Source organism: Triticum aestivum, chromosome 6A, assembly GCF_018294505.1.
Source record: "Triticum aestivum cultivar Chinese Spring chromosome 6A, IWGSC CS RefSeq v2.1, whole genome shotgun sequence".
In the NCBI taxonomy this organism is placed as follows: Eukaryota; Viridiplantae; Streptophyta; class Magnoliopsida; order Poales; family Poaceae; genus Triticum; species Triticum aestivum.
The window spans coordinates 614,484,338-614,510,714 of record NC_057809.1 but is presented as its reverse complement, the minus strand read 5'-3'; the positions used below and the strand labels follow the sequence as shown (position 1 = coordinate 614,510,714).

The following is a 26,377-nucleotide window of genomic DNA, read 5'->3' as shown; positions in this document are numbered from 1 at the left end:
ATACAGTACATATGTGGGTTCTACACAATTTGAAATCAATGTGGTAGAGTAGTTTTGTCTTCGTCTCTTTGGATCGTGGTAGTTAGGTTTTGCAAATGCAATGTACTTCCTCCGTAAAAGAAATATAAGAGCGTTTAGATTACTAAAATAGTGATCTAAACGCTCTTATATTTGTTTACAGGGGAAGTACTTTCAATAGTTGCACTTTTTTTACCGCAATCTTGTGTTCTGACGGGATAGGCCGAAGGGAAGCAAAACTTTGACAAGCCACACACATCATGGGCACTTCTCAATTCAGAAACTTTAAAGGCCATGATGTTTATTTTCTTGACTTTATTTCATCACAGTGAATATAGTGGTGTGGTTTGGAAAGTTTTGGTCGCGCCATTATCACTTCTCAATCTGGAGCATTCAAACGCCATGATATTCTTTGGTTGGCATTTATCGCGTTGCAATGAATATGGTGTTGCGGGTCGCAAAGCTTTGATAGGCCGTAGATCATGAACATCTCTCAATCTAGAGCATTCAAAGGCTATGATGTTTCTTTTGTTGGCTCTATCACATTGAAGTGAATGTGGTAGTGTTGCAAATATTCAATGAGCCGCACATTATGGCCACTTCTCAACCAATAACCCTCAAGCCATGACCCTCCTTTATTGGCTTTATTTTCATCGAAATGAATATGATGTTGTTGTTGACTCGTGAGGAAAACTTCCCAAAATACACGATGAAGACAAAAACATCCGTTTGTGTGTGTACCGATACATCACTTGTTTACTGATGCATAATTCCAACACCAAAGTGTTAAAAAAAGTAAAGCCCCATGACAAGAGTGTCCTCCGTGCTTTGCCTTGCGCGGCTGGTAGCCAAGAAAATCACAGGACGGATCACAAGTCACTAAATCCCTTGAAACGAGTGTGAATCTCAAAGCTTTATATTGAAGAATAAGAAAGGGTATGACGGAATATAGATGAGACATGGAGACTTCTGGATTTCTCTGTGGTAGTATTGCGAATTGTTCATACATGTATGCAAAGTAAGCTTTGACATCCGACTGTGCCATGAAGAAAGCAAGCATGCCGATGTAGCGCTGGGCCCATATGAAAACTTGGCGTGTTTCTAGGGTCTGTCAGGTAGGGCCCATATGAAAACTTGGGTGTTAATAGGATTTGTCGGGTACCGTCTTAAATCGAGGACGTCCGTTCATGGTTGTAACCTTCGGCCTACCTTTTCGTTACCGCCTAGTCACATATAATCCCTATTTATTAACGGGCTTTAACAGTATCTTTACGACACAACAAACCGACTAGTTTGTAGTTTTGGCGCGAAACACCCTTCGCAGACCCTAGTCGTCCGACGATTACCCAGCAAACCGTTTCTCCCGCCTCCGACGCGAGAGAGGAGGCACGACGGCAGCGAAACACGTCCCTCTCCGCCACTAGAGGCCGCACCGGGCATCAACCACACGTCTAATCCGGGCCGTCGGCGGGGGTCTCGACGGCCCGGATTCGCAGATCAGGGAAGGGTTCCACCCTGCGCCGTTGGTATTTCAGCAAACCCATTTTCTAGACCCCTAAAATATTCCCCCCCTTTACTGCTGCCAACATAGTACTGCGGCGACCGACCAAACGTGCCACAAAACCCACACCGCCAGCCAGCCCATCTCCGCCGGCGGCCTCCGGCGCGGCGACCGGCCTCCGCTCCCCTCCCCTCCCACCCCACCCCACCGCCGCCCGCCGCCCCTTCCCCGGTCGCCGTGCCCCGTCGGCACAGGCGCGCCTCGCGAGCCCGTCCCCTGCCCCGTGCCCTGGAGGCCCAAACCCTAGCCGGCGCGGCGGGCGGGCGTGGCATCAGGGCCGATGGACGACACCCTGGCCAACATACGGAAGAAGCTGAAGCGGCTGAAGAAGGGCAAGGACGAGGATGACGCCGTCGACGCCCCTGCGGATCCCGACGGCGGCGAGGCCGTCGCCGTCGCCGCCGGGCCGGAAGATCTGCCGGGCGGCGGCGATGTCGAGGACATGGGCGAGGGCGTCGCCGACGAGGGCGGCGACCTGGAGGCCGTCGCGAATGTGGTTCCTGGGGAGGACGGCTTGAAAGCCCCCGGTGGTGATCTAGGGTTGGGGGATGGCTTGAAAGGTCCCGGCGGTGATTTAGGGTTGGGGGACTCCCTGTCGGTGCTCTTCAGGAAGCCTGGCCGCAAGACTCGGCAGCAGGCCTCGAAGGATGAGGAGGCAGAGGGCGTGGAGGCTGCCGATTCGCAGGCAGAGGAGGCTCTCAATGGCGGATCTGGTGGCCTGGCTTCGGATGAGACTGCCAAGGGCACCAAGAAGAGGCGGAGGCGGCGCACCAAGGCGGAGATGGAGGAGATGAGGGCCGCCCTCGCCGCTGAGAATTACGACAACGCAATGGCAGGCGATGGGTCTCCCAGGAGGAGGTCAAGGGCGAAGCCAAAGGCTGCTTATTCTGATAGGCGTTCTAGGGCTGCCGCCCGTCGAGCCGTTGAAGAAGTGCCCGTTGGAGAATTGGCGGCCCCTGAGCCTCCCCCTGATTTGGAAAGGAAGCCCGATGAGAAAGAAGAGGCTGTGGATAAAGAAGAGGCTGCAGATGATGGTTTATCACTGGGAGAGACGCTTCTGCAAGACGTGGAAACCAGCAGAGTTGTGGAGGGTGGATCTAGAAACTCTTCTGATGGGGCAAGTCATTGTGTCGAAGTTCCAGCAAGGGCTGATAACTGCATTGCCTTAAATCCTTGTTCAGGAGGAGAACCTGCTGAAAAAGCATCTCACAGTGCAGCAAATGCATCCGCTGATGGTGTTTCTGATGCACAGACATGCTCCAAAACCTTGGCAGAGGATATAAATGCCGATGCAGGTTTTTCTCAAGATAAGCCACCTGCACCAACCATCAAAAGGAAACCTGGTCGAAAACCAAAAGAAGCCCCCAAGAAACCTGTTAGAAGGAAGGAGTTGCCTTCGGTTAGTGCTGATGCTAAACCAGTTGAGATAGCAGAAAGTGATGCGTCGTCGAAGCAGCGGCGGCGCAAAAATAAATTTCTCTTGGCAAGGTCTACCGCTGTGCAGTCTAATTCCTCGCTGGACAATAAAGCAGGTAGTACAGGCGACGTTAAATATGGCAATATCAAACCAAATGCAGCTGTGCCAACAGAAGAAAGCTTAGATCAGCCAGCTGCTTATGGGGTTCATGGGTCCCGTGCCGCCAAGGATTCACGTGCCTCTCATAACATGGCAGCATCTGCAAAAGAAATCAATATCATTGACGTGGCAGCGCCATCCAATTTTGAGGACATGGAGAATGCATCAAAGGTGAAACGCCTAACACGGAATACTAGGAAACGTAAACATGGTGACATGGCATATGAGGGAGATGATGATTGGGAAACTCTGATGCATGAGCAGGGGCTGTTCTCAAACCCCTCAGCAGGTTTTGCAGATCAATCTGTCAAACCAAAAGATAAAATTAAAGCGCTGGAAGTTCTTGAGAATCAAGGTGTTGCTGCTGTAAGTGCTGGCCTAATGGCGGAGGCTGTTTCTCCAATGGAAAAGATAAAATTCAAGGATGTCCTGAAGCGGAAGGGTGGCCTTAAGGACTACCTGGAGTGCAGGTACTTTTGATTTTTTTTGTCCTCTAATGTTTGCTACATGCCCTAGCTTCTTTTCATGACAATAAATTGACTTCACCATGCTTTATGCGATTTACCCTGCATCATGTTACTGACGATTTCTGTATTCACTTCAGGAACATGATCCTAAGTTGCTGGAACAAGGATGTTAAACATCTATTGGATCTTGCCGATTGTGGTCTTTCTAATGCTCCCATGGAAGATGATTCACCACGTCAAACACTTATACGTGACGTGTACTGTTTCTTAGATCAGAATGTAAGTTGCATTGCCTGCTTCGTGACATCTGTGTTATTACTTACATAGATATGCTTAATTTTGATTCACTACAGTAGTGAGCTATTGCTGGGCATTAGCTGCATTTATGGTACCTTCTTGAAGACTTGCTGGATAAGCTGTCGAAATATGTGAACCTTTTATTCGTTCCTTTTACCAGTTTCTAGATCTCGGTTTACTACTAATCTTTTTTCCTTGTTCCAGATTGTTGTTTTTAGCTATTATATGTGGTATATGGTAGATTCCAAAATCATCTAAATGCTAACACTTGATTTCATTAATTCATAGGGTTACATAAATGCTGGAATCGCATCAGCCAAGGCGACAAAGGGTCATGGAATTCCTTGTTCCGAGGTTGTGGAAGTAGCCAAGTTAAATGAATTACCTAAAATGGAGCAAGTCAGGGTTGAAGGTGACGTTGTTGCTGTATCTCTCCAGAATAAAGATGATGATTATGGTGCTTTGGGACCTTTGACAGAAGAATCGAAGGAAAATAATGTCCCTGACGCTCATTGCGATGCCCAAGAGTTGATACCTCACTTACAGTCCAAAGAACAGGCATCTGAAGAAAAGAATCTAGATGTATCAACTGAAGGTGGAGATGCATTTCTACCACCGATCAATATTACTTCAGTTGGAAACACTGAAGGCCCCAGTCTCGATAAACCAGAAGCAGCTGTTATCGAACATCCTGGAAACAACTGTGAGGTAAATCATAAAGTTGAATCTGGAGGGCGCTGCAAAAAGATAATCATTGTGGGAGCTGGTCCGGCCGGTTTAACTGCAGCACGCCATTTGCAGCGTCAAGGTTTTGCTGTCACTGTTCTTGAAGCACGTGATAGGATTGGTGGTCGTGTTTATACAGACCGTACATCGCTTTCAGTTCCTGTGGATTTGGGTGCTAGCATTATTACAGGTGTGGAGGCTGATATAGCAACTGAACGAAGGGCTGATCCATCCTCTTTGATTTGTTCTCAGCTTGGTCTTGAACTGACTGTACTGAAAAGTGCTTGCCCTCTCTATGATGTAGTAACTGGCAACAAGGTTCCCGATGAATTGGATGATGAGTTGGAATCTGAATACAACGGCCTTCTTGATGAAATGGAACAACTTTTTGAACAAAATGGTGAAAGTGCACTGGGTTTATCCCTTGAGGATGGGTTGGAATATACTCTTAGGAAGAAACGTGCATCCCATGTTGTTTCTTCTGTGGGACATGATGGTCAGTTAATAAGTATGTCCAATAGAGGAGGTGTAGACATTTCCAAAAGTGCTTCAACAGAAAAGGAGATAGCTCATTGTGGGGAGGATGGTGAGATAGATGTTCTCAGCCCTCTTGAAAGAAGAGTTATGAACTGGCACTTTGCACATTTAGAGTACGGTTGTGCTGCAATGCTCAAATCTGTCTCTCTTCCGTACTGGAACCAAGATGATGTGTATGGAGGGTTCGGAGGACCTCATTGCATGATTAAAGGTGGTTATGGCGCTGTTCTTGAGAGCCTTGCAGAAGGACTTGATGTTCAGTTAAATCATGTTGTAACTGAAGTAATGTACAGGCCTGAGGAGTCAGATGCTAGTGGCATCAATGGGAAAACTGTTAAAGTTTCCACTTCGAATGGAGCTGAATTTGTGGGAGATGCTGTGTTGATCACTGTTCCTCTTGGGTGCTTGAAAGCACATGCAATCAAATTTTCTCCTTCCTTGCCGGACTGGAAAACATCTTCCATTGACAGGCTTGGATTTGGTGTTCTAAATAAAATAGTATTGGAGTTTCCTGAGGTCTTTTGGGATGAAAATGTGGATTATTTTGGTGCAACTGCGGAACAAACAGATTTAAGGGGACAATGCTTTATGTTTTGGAATCTCAAAAAGACAGTCGGCGCACCAGTTATAATAGCTCTACTTGTTGGGAAGGCTGCTATAGATGGACAGAGTATCAGTTCTGATGCTCATGTTAGCCATGCTATGGTGGTTCTCCGTAAGCTCTTTACGGATGCTGCTGTACCAGATCCAGTGGCATCAGTTGTCACAAATTGGGGCCTTGATCCTTTTAGTAGAGGTGCTTACTCTTATGTTGCAGTAGGAGCATCAGGTCAAGATTATGACATCATAGGACGGCCAGTTGCAAACTGTTTATTTTTTGCTGGGGAAGCAACATGCAAAGAGCATCCAGATACTGTTGGTGGTGCAATTTTAAGTGGTCTTCGAGAAGCAGTTCGGATTATTGACTTGGTACACAGTGGTAAGGATTATGTGGCTGAGGTGGAAGCTCTACAAACATACCAGGTGCAGTCAGATAGTGAAAGAAATGAAGTCAGAGACATGTCAAATAGACTTGAAGCACGTGAACTGTCAACTGCTCTATGCAAAAACTCATCTGATGCATCATATGCAGTAGCTAGCAAGGAATCTGTACTGCAAGAAATGTTTTTCAGTGCGAACACTACACCAGGGCGCCTACATTTGGCCAAGGAGCTACTGAAACTCCCTCCAGATGCTCTTAAATCATTCGCTGGGTCTAAAGAAGGGCTAACTAAACTGAACTCTTGGATACTTGTAAGTTGATTCTCTAGTAAACTTATTATTTACAGCAGGATAAACATAGCTTCTCTTACATTCAACTCTTTGGCTCGTGCATTTAATTTCTGGCAGGATTCACTGGGAAAAAATGCAACTCAACTGTTGCGGCATTGTGTACGCTTGCTTTTGCTTGTTTCGACCGATCTGGTAGCTGTTCGCTTGTCTGGTATGCATCACTCCAATCCCTTTACTATTTGTTAGATAATTCCTGTTCCTCTGTGTGGTCCCTTTCTCGTTGCTCCGATGCTAGGCTGTTTTGATGAGGGGGATTTGTTACTTTACTCAATAGCTTCTGTTTAGGCAATGAGAATAGAGCTTATTAAAAAGAAAAATAGGAAGCAAATGTTGGCACCAATGAGAATAGAGCTTATTTATGCAATGTCAGTATAGAGCACATGCCTCATTCTCTTCAATCTGAACTTTGTACAGGAATTGGGAGGACTGTAAAGGAAAAGGTCTGTGTGCATACTAGTCGAGATATTCGTGCCATAGCTCGCCAGTTGGTCAGTATGTGGATAGAAGTTTTCCGTAAAGAAAAGGCTAGCAACGGTGCTCTCAAAATGCTGCGCCGATTGCCATCAGTTGAATCGAGCAAGACTAGGAGTAAGGATCTACATTCAGGAATGCGCACTTCGCATGTGCCAAATGAAGCAGGTGCACAGCGTGTAAGATCTGCTGGGAGCCATTCACCTCACAGAACTGGCAAGAAGCCTGACAAGATTGTGAAATTATCTAGTATAATGGCTACAAAATCTGATGGCTGCTCACTTCGTTCCCAGAAGCAACACCATGATCTGGAACCCAAGGCTGATCAAGGCATGGTTATGTCTGAGGAAGAAGCTGCTGTATTTGCTGCTGCGGAGGCTGCTCGAGTTGCTGCCATAGCAGCTGCACAGGTTCGTCAGTAACACTTTCTTATTCAGTTTCTGAATGTTGAACTTATAAATAAAATCATACAAGTGTAATTGATGGAGATACGTATGTTGGTCATTATAAAAATATGAGGTATTCAGCAGTTGTAGTTTGAAACAGAATTCAGAGTGCCATATACAGAACTTCTACTTTCTGATGGTGGATCCAGGATAAGGAAACCTTTTTCTGTCCAATATAATGAAATGTACATTTAAAACTGCATGAATACAAATATAAATGGAATACCGTCGTATATCTTATTGGCTTGTTGGTTGCTGCTGTACATATTTTTTAGACTTTTCATTTCTTTGCAGGCATATGCATCCGCAGAGGCAGTGATAAGTAAGCCTCGGGAGCTCCCAAAGATACCATCATTTGGAGATTTTGCAAGGCGTGATCATCATTTGGACGAATCTGATACAAGAAAGAAAATGACAAGTGACAAGCATGGGAGACTTGAATGCATATCGGAGATTGATTCCAGGAATGGCAAAACTAAGAACTCATCAGCTGAGCACGCCAATTGTCCTGATGTTGACAGCTCGAAAATGACTGTTGATAACTGTACCCAGAGGAGCTATTCAAACGAGAAAGCCTGCCTAATTAATATTAAGGACAATTCTGCAGAGAGTGGAGCTGTAGACAGTCGTTTTACTAGGGCATGGGTTGATACTGATGCAGTCTCCATTGATGGTGTCAAACATCCCATAGCCATTGAGAGGTGGCAAGCACAAGCAATGGAAGCAGATAAAGAATTCTACAGTCGGATACGCATACCCATGGAGGAAGGTTCAGGTAGCCAAAAGCAGACATGCAAAAGTTCTGCCTCGCAGGTTGCGGAAAGCAAACCTGCATCAGAAGGACAATCCCGAGGTGTAGAACATATAAAACAGGGGCTGATAGCTTTCATTAGCACACTACTGATGCCACTGTACAAAAGTAAAAAGATCGACAGGGAGGCATACAAGACAATGATGCGGAAAGCTGTCACAAAGGTATCTTACACACCCTTTCTGAACTGGTATAGTATTTGAAATATCAACTTGAATAATTACCTCATGTTTTTGGTTATAATAATGTCAGGGGTGTTGAACTGTAGATAACTAGATATATACATTAGAATGTTTGTTTTCCTTGTAATACCATCTGTGTTGCTCTATTTTGTTAGCCTTATTTCCATTAGCCTTTTTCTGCTTGTTCCGATTTACTGCATAGTGCATTAGGTCATGTAGTGTAAGTAATAGTACTGACTGCTGTATGCTTGCTCTGGTCTCAACAGATAATTGATGCATGCACTGAGGGAGAGAAGCTGATGACTGCCAATGAATTTCTTGATTTTAGAAGGAAAACTAAGGTGCGTGCAAGATTAATCCGTAGCAAGTTTTTTCAGACTCTACCTTACTGATTTTTCAGGGTTTTCTATCAATCAAATTAAATGGCAGATAAGGAGTATTTTCTGTATAATATATTTGTTTATTTTAAATGCAGAAAACTTGCTGTTGCTTCTTTATAAGTTTTAACCCTTGGTGTGTTGCAAATAATGCAGATTCAAACATTTGTGGATAAGTTGGTCGAGAGGCATTGGCATGTGGCTCCAGCCCCCAAATCATAGCATGTACATATCTAGGAAGCTGTTACATGTGGAGAAGCAAATTTCACCTTGCAGACTATGCTGTCGCTCATCAGGCATTGGCTCCATGGGACCTAAAAGAAGCAGACATGGTTTCACAAGCCTTGGGGGCAAAACCGAACCATGAACCAGATTGACACATTCATCCTTGTATTGAAGTTGATATCACCTCCATCATCATCATCATCGTTGCAATGGCTTCCTAGACCTCTGTGCACTCAGACAAACATGGCTGCGCATGCAGTGAACTTGTGTGATGAGTTGAACTCTATGGCTTGTACCGAAGTGGCATATGAAGATCTGGGATGAATTCAAGCATTCCGCATGGTCTCAACATGCAAGGGTGGCTCGAATGTATCCCTGGACAGTAGTTTTAGGTCAGCGTAGCAGAACCCATGTTGTTGTTTGTTCAGAGAAAACTGACACCAGACTAGACCCCATCTTTTTTCCGTTTGTTGTACAGACCATAGCTCCGTATCCTGTTCCTAGCAATCACCTAACTCATAGTCGGTCGTGTTAAAAGTCGTCGCGGTTTGGCGGAGATGGTTGGCATCTGCAGGTTGCTGCAGCCCTCTGTATATCCCCCAGCTGCTTATACTGGTCACCATTTATGACTGCTAAGTGCCAGAAGGTGCCAAAAGAAGTTATGATTTTCCTCCAAAAGGATTTTGTTTTTTCCTCCCTAATGTTGTGTTGTTTCCCATCTGGTTCTTGCTGAGTTTTGTCTTTATTTTTACTGTCATATATGTTTTTATTTTGCCATTATTATGCTTTTGCCTTTTTTCCATTGCGCTTTTTCCGGGAGGATTTTGTTTCTTTCTGCCCTATGTATGTATGTTGTGTTTCCCAGCTGGTACTTGTAAGTTGTGCCTGTGTTTCTACGCCATGTGAGAGTGGCATCATGTTCGAATATGGTTGCCTTTCCCATTGTTGTCATTTCTTTCCTAGAGAGAGTGCAGCAGCATGTTTTTTACTTTGTGCTATTGTCTTATTTTCTCCTCCAGATGTTTGGTGTGGTAATCAGCATGTCTTTGTTTTCCATGTTATCAATCATTTTCTTTCCTGCATGACTTGTTCATGTTTTTGTCTATGTAATGCTTACTCATGGATCATTCTTTCGTGCAATAGCCTCATTGACAATACCCCTGCAGGATAATACTTTGGAACCGGCGACCTCTGGTCTCGGTGTTATCGGACGAAACCTGTGCCGCTCCCTGGCTGTAGCAGGGGTGTCGAGTTAAGAGATGGCTTCACCTTGTTGGTCTATCCTTTTAGTGTTGTTTCGCAGCTTCGAGTTTTCTCTGTATTCTCACGCCATGGCAGAGTTGGTATCATGCTCAGATATGTCTTTTTCCGTCCCATTATTATGTTTTTGCCTATTTCCATGCTTCAGTTACTTCCATGTCATACCTGCCTTTTGTATATTTACACGTGTCACTTATTTCAATGTCATACTTGCCTTTTTGTACATGCAATTAATGCTTTTAATTATCTCTGGTCTCGGTGTCATTGCATGAAACCTGTGCTGCTTGCTCCCTGGCCGTAGCTGGGGTGTCGAGTTGAGATAGATGGCTTTACCTCGTTGGCCTATCTTTTTGTGTTGTTGCAGCTTTGATTTTTCTCTGTATTTTCACGTCATGGCAGAGTGGGTATCATGTTCAGATATGTTTTTTCTTTTCTTTTCTTTCTATTGTTATGTTTTTGTGTATTTCCATGCTTCAGTTACTGCCATGTCATACCTGTCTTTTTTGTCCATATCCATGCGATATCTATTTTTCCATGTGCCTTTTGTGTGTGTGTGTGTGTATATATATATATCTATCTAATTAATGCTTTTAATTATCTACCATTCTTTCCTGCATAACTTGACTCCTACTCTGGCAATGCCTCTGCAGGACAATATATTTTGCTGGTTCCAGCGCCATCACATCAAACTTGTGCCGCTGCTTCCTGGCTGCCTGTAGCACGGGCATGGAGCAACAAGAGATGGCTTCACTTTGCTGGCCTATTTTTCTGCCCCCTCCGATGGAGATGCCGAATCATCAAGGTACACACATGACACATCCCTGTTATGTAATATTGAGTACAAAGCCCACCCTCCAATTTCGAATTACTCTGCAAGTGCTGTCACCTTCCTTCCATGAGTTTATCCAAGCATGTGTTGCTGCCTACTTGTATTTCCTTGATCGCTGATATCGATATCTGGATGTCGCTGTTGTCTTTCAGGAATTCAGACGCTGTCTTCTGCTGTGATGATCCATATCCATATCCATATCAGGAGGATTCCAGACAGAGGTAATGTCGAATACTCTGCCGGCCTCTTAACCTGAGCCCTTCTATCATTAGCGCAGCTGACATTTGTGGACCTAGAACAGAGTAGTATTCTCACAGAGCATGTGTGCCATGGCAGAAAACCCAGCCCCAAGACCTTGAATGAATTACCTTGGATGAGCCGCTGGACGCTGGGACGGAGGCGATGGAGCTGTGCATAGCGTTGTCCATGGCAGGATGAGCCTACCTGGAGCACACGCCCTGCCTTGGTGGAAAAGTAAACGAGGCCTCGGATGGAGTACAAAGTATGTATATGTTGGTGCCTTTCAGTTTTACTCTCCTGTAAACCGAACTTTTATGGGAAAAATTACCGAGTTCCGTGGATATGTTTGAAAAAATAGGGTGCTTGTTTAGCTGAAGAGATTGCTCTGTTGTGGTAAAAGAACTGCAAGAACAGAAAAGGACATGATTATTATACGTCTAACCAGTTTTGTGCTGCTGTAGCCACAAACACACAATATTGTTTTTTGAGGGGCACAAATACACAAGTATGTATTTATTTTTGGGTACGCAAATATGTAACTGGAAATGTGGCAGATTTTTATTTTAGACAAAGAAGGTACGATAGAAATAATGTTCTACAAATGTCGGTTGCCTCCGTCGGAAACAAGCCCACCCCACTTGGGTCTAGCCTAAGTACAAGACCTGTATAAGGCCTGCCTTTTCTCACATATTCCTTTTCCTTTGATGGTTTATATATCTCACATAGAGTTGCCCTTCAAAAAGATGAAATAAATCTCACATAGAGTTAAGCTAGCGCAAACCACTTCTGGCTTCTTGTCTATGGACTGATATCGATTCTACCCACTTTGACCCTCCTTTTGGGAATAGCATAGAGGTACTTGTAATTGTGTGGTTAGAAAGAGAAATATCTGCGTTGATACAACAACGTATTGGTCCTGAATATGCTGGTGCTGGCCCCCCTGGCCCTGCTTCAAGCTATAGCAGATGGGACTAAGCTACTTTTTAAAGAAGATATTCTGCCATCCCGAGGAGATATTTTTTTATTTAGCATTGGACCCTCTAGCAGTCATATCAGTTTTATTAAGTTTTTTAGTTATCCCTTTGGGATATCATTTTGTTTTAGCCGATCTTAGCATTGGTGTTTTTTTATGGATTGCCATTTCAAGTATAGCTCCTATTGGTCTTCTTATGGCAGGATATAGTCATTTGGAAGCTAAATATGGATTACACAAGACAAACTAATTGCGATATTTGGCTTCTTGTTGTCGATGTTCCTGATTTTTGGCTTGTTTACCCACAAGACATATACTGATGCAAACAACAGAAGCCCCGGTTATGCATGTCCAACACCGCCATGCAGTAGCAGCATCTCTTGAGCCCATCCAACAAGAGAGCGTGGCTGTGTGTCCCAACGTCTGCTAACGAAGCATCTGCGACGCACTCACAGTCACAGAGCTCAGGAAGCGATCTTGGAGACTTGTGTGGCCACTGAATCTTGTGTAAATGTTCATGCATTCGTTGTACTAGTGTCTCCTCTGTTTTCAGTTTCTTCTCTCAAAACTCTGAAGCGGCCATCACTGTGTGTGTGTGTCCACAGAAACACGGAGAGCGAGAGAAACTCCCAAGGGTCTGAGCCTACACAGCTGTTCCTTAGCTTTCTCGCAATGGCAGTGCTTGTCCTAGTAGAAACAAGCAGAAACTCAAAACACATCCATTACAGCCTGCTACCCAAGCAGAAACTGAAGAGTAGCCAGCATGCTCATCTGCTACTGCAAATCAATTGATGATTGTTAACATCAAACTTTAACAGCAATATATACTATATCAGTCGTATATTGAACCCTGAAAGACTGCGATCAGATATAACAGCATCCAAATCGTTGAGAAAATGTTCAGGAACCTATAACATGTGCACACATATGACTTCAGAAATTACTAACCAAGAATGCAACTGTCAACACCTCACATGTGTACTAATCTCTAACCGAAGGCAGTTTTTACCCATTCAGAAAGACTGCAGGAATTAATCTGGTCACTCAAGTGCCCAATCGGCCAGTACTGATCTGGTATGTTGCCACTGCAAATGATTAACAGATGAAGTGTAAAGTCAAGAGTTTAATTGACAGTAATACATACCAGGTGGCAGGCGTATACTAAGATGTAAACAACCATAATCAGGCGATATATAACAGCGTCCAAATTATCGAGAGAACTAATGAGAAGAAGCAGAGCTTATCAAGTGTTTAGTCCAACAAAGAGCATGGCGACTAAAGGTGGATAAAAGAGCAAATGTAAAATGTATTACCACTAGAGCTACAGAATGACGACTTGGCAAAGAGCATCACAACAAGAGAATGATGGCTAGAAATGGTCACCCGATAATATCAAACCATCGACACGGACGACTGATTATTACAGACAAATGCAGTACAGTAGCAGTCTTAACCAATTCTACAATTTTGAATCATTATCCATAGTACATTATGCGACGGAGAGAATACAGTGAACCGGTGTATCATAAAAGAGAAATGAATCGTGCTAGACACTAGTATTGAACTTCAGAATCAGCCATCCGGACAAGGAGCAGAAGCAACCCACCCTTCTACAGTAGTAATACCTTATCCAACGGAGAGAATACAATGTTCTAGTGTATCATAAAATGGAGATGAATCGAGCTAACACTGTTAAACTTCAGAAACATGCATCAACTCCCCGGTTATTGCCTTGTTTACTCAACATATCTCAAAGAGTAGACCAGGGCGGTTGGGATGTGTGCTGGCTCCTCTCTCCATGGCAGTCTTCACGGCTTCAACAATGCCATCATCATCCTCAATACCAATGCATTTGACACTATTGAGGCAAGGGAGGTTTTCAATTCCAAAGCCCAAAGAGTTGGCTTCAACTATGCGAATATAATTAAGCTTTAGTTTTTCTAGCTTTGGCATGGACCCTGTCCCAAACATCAGATCTACTGGCTGAAAACATCTGGAATAAATAAAAATCTTCAAGAATAATTTGAGCTTTCCGTTTGCCTCTCTGTCTCCCACCAGATGCAGAACGAGCAGACTGGGTAAAGCCCCAAGGATACATGAAGCTAAATATGGAATCATAACGTGGAGCCAAATATGGCAATTAGTTTGGATTGCTTACCAGATGTGTCACGTGGTGCTAAATATGTATTACACAAGACAGACAAAACAAGTTTAGCATGGTATATCTCACGGTATCTCGGAAATTCGGGCCCTGATGCAGAATCAAAGTTTAGTCTCATGGGTAGAAAAGAAAAGTATTTTTGTTTTCAAACCAGCGAGTATGCGGATACACCATCAATCTATTTTCTGCTCTAACGTATCCTCATAACTTGAGTGATTTTATCTTGTTATTCCGAGTAAAGAGAGTTTTCGAATACTACCCACCAAAAAAGAGTTTCCAAATATGGGTCCACTACATAAAAAATATGATCTTAGTGAAACTGCAACAACTCTGAAGCTCGATTGGTTTGTAGGCGGGAGTCTATGAGGCCCTGTTTCATAGTTTTTTTTTTCCGGTGCCATTACACAGGTTGCACCCCACTCTGTTCATTTGAAAACCGAATCGAAAAACCATACCAAAAATCAACCGAACCGAACCAATTTCATGGTTTTTATGGTTTATGGTTTCCATATGGTATGAACTTTTCATACCGATTTGAACTTTGATTTTTATGGTATATCGAAAAACCGAACAGTTAACCGAATAAATCAAATAAAAAATAAAATTATATTTCTTGAGATGAACAACCATACAAGTTGTCATTTTCTTGTACAGGAGTCAAATTCACTACTAAGCACGTAAATTTCTCTTGTAACATAGTCATTTTTGTCTTTTTAAAATGCTAAGCACGTCCATTAACCATCAACACATGAATCAATGCATGCATCTATACTTATATATTTAGTTATATACTATTTGTGTAAAATAGTATGTGTTTTGAGTAATAAATTTGTAAATTATTATTACGTCATTTTTAAATTCGCGTCAACTTTGGTTTTTATGGTATATACCGAAATCATGCCGAAATAATTTGGTATATACCAAAACCAAATCGTATTTTAATTTCATACCGTATTTACCGAAGTATTAATACCGTACAAACCGAAAAATCGTATAAACCAAACCATACCGAATAAACCGAACGCATAGGGTGATTGCACATGCCCATATACGGACCTTTCTTACGATATTTCAAATTCATATTTGTAGTAATAAAGGGGCCTTCCCTACAAAAAATGTAGTAAAGGGGGCACATGCCCTCCCTCTCGCCCTGTGCTAAATATTTAAATCTAAGATTTTAACTGTACCGTCGGGACAGCGTATGGTTTTCCGTCAGAGCATCATCATCGTATCAAACAGCGGAGTCACCGTATACAACTGTTCCATGCTACATACCCGGCCCCTCCCCTCAAAGATCGCATTCAAGACAGGGTGCAACGCGTCCTAGTTCTATTGGTAAGCTTAGCGGGAGCAGACGAGCTCGTCCGCTACTTCGTCGCTTTCCCCTCGGGCTTTCAACAAAGATAAGTTGCTTTCCTAACATGGTATTAGAGTCTAGGTTATTTTTTTTCTCACACACCGCAACTCGTGCTCATATCGATCGGTTTCGTATCGATCTCGTATTTTTCCTCGCTCCTTTCTCCTCGCCGACGTGATCTGCTCATGTCTGGCTGCTGCTAGCTTTTATGCTAGCTCATCTCCTTCTGGTCGCACCGATCTGTTGTCCTCCAGTCGGATCCCGCCGTCGGCCGCCGTCTGTCGTGATCTCCAGTCGGATTCTGCCGCCGGCCGCCGTTGTTCCGCCGCTAGCAGATCGCGGTGCCTCGTCTTCTACAGGATTAGGCAGTGGACAAGGATCTCCCATTGGTTGGTTGCCTCCATTGACTTTGTTGGGTGGCTAGTACGGGTGCTACGAGCCACGTTCACGCGAGGGCCCTGATCTCGTGTGCGTGTTTGTCTCTTGCGCCTGCAGCTAGCTTTCCTACTGCTGTTGTTAGGTTGCTCCTACAAACCACGTGAGGGTATGTTCTGCTTGTTCGTCTGCGTATTCCGCCGCCGGCCGCGGTGTTGCTTTCATCCGACGCTGGTTTGTTGATATGTCCATTTTGCATCATGCTTTTATATCGATATTTACTGCATTATGGGCTGTTATTACACATTATGTCACAATACTTATGCCTATTCTCTCTTATTTTACAAGGTTTGCATGAAGAGGGGGAATGCCGGCAGCTGGAATTCTGGGCTGAAAAAGAAGCAAATATTAGAGACCTATTCTGCACATCTCCAAAAGTCCTGAAACTTCACGGGAGCATGTTTCAGAATATATAAAAAATATTGGGTGAAAGAAGTACCAGAGGGGGGCCACCCATCGTCCACGAAGGTGGGGGGCGCGCCCTACCCCCTGGGCGTGCCCCTGCCTCATGGGCCCCCTGGTGGCCCTCCGATGCCCATCTTCTTCTATATGAGGTCTTTCATCCGAGGAAAAATGATAAGCAAGCTTTGGGAAAGAAACTTCGCCGCCACGAGGCGGAGCCTTGGCGGAACCAATTTAGGGCTCCGACGGAGCTGTTATGCCTGGGAAACTTCCCTCCGGGAGGGGGAAATCATCACCATCGTCATCACTAACGATCCTCTCATCGGGAGGGGGTCAATCTCCATAAACATCTTCACCAGCACCATCTCATCTCAAACCCTAGTTCATCTCTTGTATCCAAACTTTGTATCCAAACCTCAGATTGGTACCTGTTGGTTGCTAGTTGATGCTAGTTGGTTTACTTAGTGGAAGATCATATGTTCAGATCCATTATGCATATTAATACCCCTTTGATTATGAACATGAATATGCTTTGTGAGTAGTTACGTTTGTTCCTGAGGACATGGGAGAAGTCTTGCTATAAGTAGTCATGTGAATTTGGTATTCGTTCGATATTTTGATGAGATGTATGTTGTCATCCCTCTAGGGGTGTCATGTGAACGTCGACTACATGACACTTCACCATTGTTTGGGCCTAGAGGGAGGCATTGGTAAGTAATAAGTAGATGATGGGTTGCTAGAGTGACAGAAGCTTAAACCTTAGTTTATGCATTGCTTCGTAAGGGGCTGATTTGGATCCATATGTTTCATGCTATGGTTAGGTTTACCTTAATACTTCTGTTGTAGTTGCGGATGCTTGCAATAGGGGTTAATCATAAGTGGGATGCTTGTCCAAGTAAGGGCAGTATCCAAGCACCGGTCCACCCACATATCAAATTATCAAAGTACCGAACGTGAATCATATGAATGTGATGAAAACTAGCTTGAAGATAATTCCCATGTGTCATCGGGAGCGCTTTCCTTCATATAAGAGTTTGTCCAGGCTTGTCCTTTGCTACAAAAAGGATTGGGCCATCTTGCTGCACCTTATTTACTTTTATTGCTTGCTACTCGTTACAAATTACCTTATCACAAAACTATCTGTTACCAACAATTTCAGTGCTTGCAGAGAATACCTTACTGAAAACTGCTTATCATTTCCTTCTGCTCCTCGTTGGGTTCGACACTCTTACTTATCGAAAAGGCTATGATAGATCCCCTACACTCGTGGGTCATCAAGACTCTTTTCTGCCGCCGTTGCTGGGGAGTGAAGCGCCTTTGGTAGGTGGAATTTGCTAAGGAAAAATTTATACAGTGTGCTGAAATTTACTGTCACTTGTTACTATGGAACATAATCCTTTGAGGGGCTTGTTCGGGGTATCTTCACCCCGACCAGTAGAGCAAAGAGTTGCTACTGAACCTACTGAAAATGTTTACTTTGAAATTCCTTCGGGTATGATATAGAAACTGCTAGCTAATCCTTTTGCAGGAGATGGAACATTGCATCCCGATTTACACTTAATCTATGTGGATGAAGTTTGTGTATTATTTAAGCTTGCAGGTATGCCTGAGGATGTTATCAAGAAGAAGGTCTTCCCTTTATCTTTGAAGGAAGAGGCATTGAGATGGTATAGGCTATGTGATGATATGGGATCATGGGACTATAAGCGATTGAAATTGGAATTTCATCAGAAGTTTTATCCTATGCATCTTGTTCATCGTGATCGTAATTATATATATAATTTTTGGCCTCGCGAAGGAGAAAGAATCGCTCAAGCTTGGGGGAGGCTTAATTCAAGGTTATATTTAGGCCCCAATCATGAGCTCTCAAGAGAAATGATTATTCAAAATTTTTATGCTCGGCTTTCTCTCAGTAATCGCTCCATGCTCGATACTACTTGTACTGGATCTTTTATGATACTGGATCTTTTATGATGAAGACTATTGAATTCAAATGGGATTTATTGGAAAGAATTAAACGCAACTCTGAAGACTGGGACCTCGACGAAGGTAAGGAGTTAGGTATAACACCTAAGTTTGATTGTGTTAAATCTTTTATGGATACCGATGCTTTCCGTGTATTTAGCACTAAATATGGACTTGAATCTGAGATAGTAGCTTCTTGTTGTGAATCATTTGCTACTCATGTTGATCTCCCTAAGGAGAAGTGGTTTAAATATAACCCTCCCATTGAAGTAAAAGCAGTTGCACCTATTAAAGTTGAAGAAAAGACTATCACTTATGATGATCCTGTTGTTCTTGCTGCTTATGTTGAGAAACCACCTTTCCCTGTTAGAATAAAGAATCATGCCAAAGCTTCAATCGTGGTTAACAAAAGTAATATTAAGACACCTAAACCCCCTGAGCAAATTAAAGTTGAACCTAAAATTGCTATGGTTAAAGATCTCTTGGCCGATAATATTGATGGGCATGTTATTTACTTCTGCAACGAAGCTGCTAGAATTGCTAGACCTGATGCTAAAAATAAACAAAGACCTATTGTAGGCATGCCTGTTATTTCTGTTAAAATAGGAGATCATTGTTATCATGGCTTATGTGATATGGGTGCTAGTGCAAGTGCAATACCTCATTCCTTATACAAAGAAATTATGCATGATATTGCACCTGCTGAGATAGAAGAGATTGATGTTACCATTAAACTTGCCAATAGAGATACTATTTCACCGATTGGGATTGTTAGAGATGTTGAAGTCTTGTGTGGGAAAGTTAAATATCCTGCTGATTTTCTTGTTCTCGGTTTCCCACAAGATGACTTTTGTTCCATTATATTTGGTAGACCCTTCTTGAATACTGTTAATGCTAAGATAGACTGCAATAAGGATATTGTTTCTATTGGTTTAGGGATATGTCTCATGAGTTTAATTTTGCTAAATTTCGTAGACAACCCCATGATAAAGAATTGCCTAGTAAAGATGAAATTATTGGTCTTGCTTCTATTGCCGTGCCTCCCACTGATCCTTTAGAACAATATTTGCTAGACCATGAAAACGATATGTTTATGAATGAAAGAAGGGAAATAGATGAAGTATTCTTTAAACAATGACCTATTTTAAAACACAACTTGCCTGTCGAGATTTTAGGTGATCCTCCTCCACCCAAGGGTGATCCCGTGTTTGAGCTTAAACCATTGCCTGATACTCTTAAATATGCTTACCTTGATGAAAAGAAGATATATCCTGTTATTATTAGTGCTAACCTTTCAGAGCATGAAGAAGAGAGATTATTGAAAACTCTGTTCCATGCACCGTGCTGCTATTGGATATACTCTTGATGATCTTAAAGGCATTAGTCCCACTTTATGTCAACACAAAATAAATTTGGAGAAAGACGCCAACCAGTTATTGATCACCAACGACGGCTAAATCCTAAGATGAAAGAAGTGGTAAGAAAGGAAATATTAAAGCTCCTTGAAGCAGGTATAATTTATCCCGTTGCTGATAGTTAGTGGATAAGCCCTGTCCATTGTGTCCCTAAGAAGGGAGGTATTATTGTCGTTCCTAATGATAAAGATGAATTGATTCCACAAAGAATTATTACAGGTTATAGGATGGTAATTAATTTCCGCAAATTAAATAAAGCTACTAAAAAGATCATTATCCCTTGACTTTTATTGATCAAATGCTAGAAAGATTATCCAAACATACACATTTTTGCTTTCTAGATGGTTACTCTAGTTTCTCTCAAATACATGTGTCAGCTGATGATCAAGAAAAGACTACTTTTACTTGCCCTTTCGGTACCATTGCTTATAGACGTATGCCTTTTGGTTTATGTAATGCACCTGCTACCTTTCAAAGATGCATGATGGCTATATTCTCTGAATTTTGTGAAAAGATCTATGAAGTTTTCATGGATGATTTCTTTGTTTATGGATCCTATTTTGATGATTGCTTGAGCAACCTTGATCGAGTTTTGCAGAGATGTGAAGAAACTAACCTGGTCTTGAATTGGGAGAAGTGCCACTTTATGGTTAATGAAGGTATTGTCTTGGGGCATAAAATTTCTGAAAGAGGTATTGAAGTTGACAAAGCTAAAGTTGATGCTATTGAAAAGATGCCGTGTCCCAAGGACATCAAAGGTATAAGAAGTTTCCTTGGTCATGCCGGTTTTTATAGGAGGTTCATTAAGGACTTCTCAAAAATTTCTCGGCCTCTGACTAACCTATTACAAAAAGATATTCCTTTTGTCTTTGATGATGATTGTGTAGAAGCATTTGAAATACTTAAGAAAGCCTTGATTTCTGCACCTATTGTTCAGCCACCTGATTGGAATTTACCCTTTGAAATCATGTGTGATGCTAGTGATTATGCTGTAGGTGCTGTTCTAGGACAAAGAGTTGATAAAAAATTAAATGTTATTCAATATGCTAGTAAAACTCTAGACAATGCCCAGAGAAATTATGCTACTACTGAAAAGAATTCTTAGCAGTTGTATTTGCTTGTGATAAGTTCAGACCTTATATTGTTGATTCTAAAGTAACTATTCACACTGATCATGCTGCTATTAAATATCTTATGGAAAAGAAGGATGCTAAACCTAGACTTATTATATGGGTTCTCCTGCTACAAGAATTTGATTTGCATATTATTGATAGAAAGGGAGCTGAGAATCCCGTTGCAGACAACTTGTCTAGGTTAGAGAATGTTCTTGATGACCCACTACCTATTGATGATAGCTTTCCTGATGAACAATTAGCTGTCATAAATGCTTCTCGTACTGCTCCATGGTATGCTGATTATGCTAATTACATTGTTGCTAAATTTATACCACCTAGTTTCACATACCAGCAAAAGAAAAAGTTCTTCTATGATTTAAGACATTACTTCTGGGATGACCCACATCTTTATAAAGAAGGAGTAGATGGTGTTATTAGACGTTGTGTACCTGAGCATGAACAGGAACAGATCCTACGCAAGTGTCACTCCGAGGCTTATGGAGGACACCATGCTGGAGATAGAACTGCACACAAGGTATTGCAATCCGGTTTTTATTGGCCTACTCTCTTCAAGGATGCCCGTAAGTTTGTCTTGTCTTGTGATGAATGTCAAAGAATTGGTAATATTAGTAGACGTCAAGAAATGCCTATGAATTATTCACTTGTTATTGAACCATTTGATGTTTGGGGCTTTGATTATATGGGACCTTTTCCTTCCTCTAATGGGTATACACATATTTTAGTTGCTGTTGATTACGTTACTAAGTGGGTAGAAGCTATTCCAACTAGTAGTGTTGATCATAACACCTCTATTAAGATGCTTAAAGAAGTTACTTTTCCGAGGTTTGGAGTCCCTAGATATTTAATGAATGATGGTGGTTCACATTTTATTCATGGCGCCTTTCGTAAAATGCTTGCTAAGTATGATGTTAATCATAGAATTGCATCTCCATATCATCCACAATCTAGTGGTCAAATAGAACTTAGCAATAGAGAGCTCAAATTAATTTTGCAAAAGACTGTTAATAGATCTAGAAAGAATTGGTCCAAGAAACTTGATGATGCATTATGGGCTTATATAACTGCATATAAAAATCCTACGGGTATGTCTCCATATAAAATGGTTTATGGTAAAGCATGTCACTTACCTCTTGAATTAGAACATAAGGCATATTGGGCCATTAAAGAGCTCAACTATGACTTCAAACTTGCCGGTGAGAAGAGGTTATTTGACATTAGCTCACTTGATGAATGGAGAACCCAGGCTTATGAAAATGCCAAGCTGTTTAAAGAAAAAGTTAAAAGATGGCATGACAAAAGGATACAAAAGCGTGAGTTTAATGTAGGTGATTATGTATTGCTATACAACTCTCATTTAAGATTTTTTGCAGGCAAAATTCTCTCTAAATGGAAAGGTCCTTATGTTATCGAGGAGGTCTATCGTTCTGGTGGCATAAAAATCAACAACTTCGAAGGCACAAATCTGAAGGTGGTGAATGGTCAAAGAATCAAACATTATATCTCAGGTAATCCCATAAATGTTGAAACTTATATTATTAAAACCGTAACCCCGAAGGAATACATAAGGGACACTTTCCGGAACGCTTCAGACTCCGAAAAGGAATAGGTATGTGGTACGGTAAGTAAACCGACTCCAAAACATTTCTAATGGCAATTTTTCTCCGTTTTGGAATATTTAAGAAAATAGGAAAATAAGAAGCAGATCGGAAAGGACACGGGGCTTCCACGAGGGTGGAGGGCGCGCGCCCCTGCCTCATGGGCACCTCGTGTGCTCTCCAGACTCCGTTTTCTTGCACGATACTTCTTTTGGTCGGTAAAAAATCATTATATAATCTCCCGAAGGTTTTGACCTCCGTATCACGCAAATATCTCTTGTCTATGTTTCGAGTTGTTTTCTGCCAGGGTTGTCAAGGCCAAGCATCATGTCGTCTCCCTCCTCCTCCAACAACGAGGGTAACGATGCTTGGCTAATGAAGATAGAGCTGAAGAGAGAAGAACCCGGAGAGATCAACAAGGATGATGGGATCAAGAAGGCCATGGGGGGTCAAGTTTCGGCAGTAGCAGAAGAAGACATCCTTCCACCTCACCACAATCTCTTTACCCCAACGGAGATTGAGTCTTTCAAGATGATTGAGTTAGCTCGTATTCAAAATAAGTATCTCACAAGTGAAAATATTTTGTTGAAGGAGCATATCATCGCACTCAAGGGCATTATCCGCAAATTGGAGGATCTCCTACGCTCGATGTGCGACTACCCATCATCACCGACACCTTCTTCACCAACAAAGAAGAACTGAGCATCGGGTATGGGCACTCCCCTTGGCAACTGCCAATCTTGGGGGAGTGCCCCGGTATCGTATCACCATCACACCTTTTATCTTTACCGTTTTACTTAGTTCGATCCTTTTGATAATATCTTGATCTAGTAGAATAAAGTTTTAGTATGATCTAGTTGTGAGTTTTGCTTTATGATCTTCTTATGTAAACGAGTCCGTGAGCTATATATAATAAAGATTAGTGTTGAGTCAAGGGCTTGATTATTTTGCTATGATCTTGAGGGAATAAAATAAAAGAGAAGAAATAAAAAGAAATAAAGAGATCATATGGATCTTATGGAGAGTAATGAGCTCACATATAAAGAGTATGATGAATAAAAGTTGTGAGAGTTGACAAACAGAGTTTTGGTCATCGTTGCAATTAATAGGAAGTAATAAAGAAAGAGATGTTCACATATAAATATACTATCTTGGACATCTTTTATAATTGTGAACACTCATTAAAGTATGATATGCTAAAAAGTTGACATTGGACAAGGAAGACAACGTAATGGGTTATGTTTTCTTACATCTGAGATAAATTATATTGTCATGGATCATCCAACATGTTGAGCTTGCCTTTGCCTCTCATGCTAGCCAACTTCTTTGCACCAAGTAGAGATACTACTTGTGCTTCCAAATATCCCTAAACCCGTTTTTGCCATGAGAGTCCACCATATCTACCTATGGATTGAGTAAGATCCATCAAGTAAGTTGTCATCGGTGCAAGCAATAAAAATTGCTCTCTAAATATGTATGACTTATTAATGTGGAGAAAATAAGCTTTATACGATCTTGTGATATGGAAGAAATAAAAGTGACAGACTGCATAATAAAGGTCCATATCACAAGTGGCAATATAAAGTGACGTTCTTTTGCATTAAGATTTCGTGCATCCAACCATAAAAGCGCATGATAACCTCTGCTTCCCTCTGCGAAGGGTCTATCTTTTATTCTTGTCTTATACTTCATGCAAAGAGTCATGGCGATATTCACCTTTCCTTTTTACATTTTATCCTTTGGCAAGCACAATGTGTTGGAAAGATCCCGATATATATAGCTAATTGGATGTGCTTTCAAGAATTATTATTGTTGACATTACCCTTGAGGTAAAACGTTGGGAGGCAAAACTATAAGCCCCTATCTTTCTCCGTGTCCGATTAAAACTTCATACCCATAAATATTACGTGAGTGTTAGCAATTGTGAAAGACTAAAAGATGGTTGAGTATGTGGACTTGCTGAAAAGCTCTTATATTGAATCTTTCCTATGTTACGATAAATTGCAATTGCCTCAGTGACTGAGATTAGAGTTTGTTGGTTCTCAATGAAGTTTATGATTCATACTTGAAATTGTGATTGAATTGTTACTTTAGCATAAGAGATCATATGACGATATATATATATATATATATATATATATATATATATATTGCTACTCTAAGAATGATCATGATGCCCTCATGTCCGTATTTTATTTTTATCGACACCTCTGTCTCCAAACATGCAGACATATTTTTCGATTTCGGCTTTCGCTTGAGGACAAGCGAGGTCTAAGTTTGGGGGAGTTGATATGTCCATTTTGCATCATGCTTTTATATCGACATTTACTGCATTATGGGCTGTTATTACACATTATGTCACAATACTTATGCCTATTTTCTCTTATTTTACAAGGTTTGCATGAAAAGGGGGAATGATGGCAGCTGAAATTCTGGGCTGGAAAAGGAGCAAATATCAGAGACCTATTCTGCACATCTCCAAAAGTCCTGAAACTTCACGTGAGCACGTTTTAGAATATATAAAAAATATTGGGCGAAAGAAGTACCAGAGGGGGGCCACCCACCGTCCACGAGGGTGGGGGTGCGCCCTACCCCCCTGGGCGCGCCCCTGCCTCGTGGGCCCCCTGGTGGCCCTCCGATGCCCATCTTCTGCTATATGAGGTCTTTCGTCTGAGGAAAAATGATAAGCAAGCTTTGAGGAAGAAACTCCGCCGCCACGAGGCGGAACCTTGGCGGAACCAATCTAGGGCTCTAGCGGAGCTGTTCTGTCGGGGAAACTTCCCTCCGGGAGGGAGAAATCATCACCATCGTCATCACCAACAATCCTCTCATTGGGAGGGGGTCAATCTCCATCAACATCTTCACCAGCACCATATCATCTCAAACCCTAGTTCATCTCATGTATCCAATCTTTGTATCCAAACCTCAGATTGGTACATGTGGGTTGCTAGTAGTGTTGATTACTCCTTGTAGTTGATGCTAGTTGATTTACTTGGTGGAAGATCATATGTTCAGATCCATTATGCATATCGATACCCCTCTGATTTTGAACATGAATATGCTTTGTGAGTAGTTGCGTTTGTTCCTAAGGACATGGGAGAAGTCTTGCTATAAGTAGTCATGTGAATTTGGTATTCGTTCGATATTTTGATGAGATGTATGTTGTCATCCCTCTAGTGGTGTCATGTGAACGTCGACTACATGCCACTTCACCATTGTTTGGGCCTAGAGGGAGGCATTGGGAAGTAATAAGTAGATGATGGGTTCCTAGAGTGACAGAAGCTTAAACCCTAGTTTATGCGTTGCTTCGTAAGGGGATGATTTGGATCCATATGTTTCATGCTATGGTTAGGTTTGCCTTAATACTTCTGTTGTAGTTGTGGATGCTTGCAATAGGGGTTACTCATAAGTGGGATGCTTGTCCAAGTAAGGGCAGTACCCAAGCACCGGTCCACCCATATATCAAATTATCAAAGTACCGAACGCGCGCGAATCATATGAACGTGATGAAAACTAGCTTGATGATAATTCCCATGTGTCCTCGGGAGCGCTTTCCTTCATATAAGAGTTTGTCCAGGCTTGA

The 26,377-nt window shown here is 42.2% G+C and overlaps 1 protein-coding gene across 6 annotated transcripts; it reads left to right on the top strand.

Moving 5' to 3' along the window:
* Window positions 1–1,614: 1,614 nt before the first annotated feature.
* Window positions 1,615–12,859, top strand: LOC123129088 (lysine-specific histone demethylase 1 homolog 3). 6 transcript variants are annotated; one of them, XR_006463583.1, is made up of 12 exons: window positions 1,615–3,625; window positions 3,760–3,901; window positions 4,208–6,475; window positions 6,572–6,665; window positions 6,929–7,395; window positions 7,726–8,406; window positions 8,691–8,765; window positions 8,958–9,672; window positions 10,193–11,088; window positions 11,268–11,336; window positions 11,452–11,617; window positions 12,532–12,859. XR_006463583.1 is itself a non-coding variant. In XM_044549240.1 (8 exons), the coding sequence occupies exons 1-8, from the start codon at window positions 1,860–1,862 to the stop codon at window positions 9,021–9,023; spliced, it is 5,559 nt and encodes a 1,852-aa protein (XP_044405175.1). In that variant the 5' UTR covers window positions 1,615–1,859; the 3' UTR covers window positions 9,024–9,723. The 6 variants fall into 6 exon arrangements, 1 of the variants encoding a protein (XP_044405175.1); XR_006463585.1 differs by lacking the exon at window positions 12,532–12,859 and having other exon boundaries at window positions 8,958–9,418; window positions 10,193–10,277; window positions 10,937–11,088; window positions 11,452–11,830; XR_006463582.1 differs by lacking the exon at window positions 12,532–12,859 and having other exon boundaries at window positions 10,193–10,277; window positions 10,937–11,088; window positions 11,452–11,830.
* The last annotated feature ends 13,518 nt before the right edge of the window (window positions 12,860–26,377 follow it).

Excerpts from the sequence above, each read along its gene's own strand:
- LOC123129088 (XM_044549240.1), top strand. The coding sequence starts at position 1,860 with ATGGACGACACCCTGGCCAACATACGGAAGAAGCTGAAGCGGCTGAAG. Across the intron at positions 6,476-6,571 it reads AACTGAACTCTTGGATACTT|GATTCACTGGGAAAAAATGC; the intron begins GTAAGTTGATTC and ends AATTTCTGGCAG. Across the intron at positions 7,396-7,725 it reads CTGCCATAGCAGCTGCACAG|GCATATGCATCCGCAGAGGC; the intron begins GTTCGTCAGTAA and ends ATTTCTTTGCAG.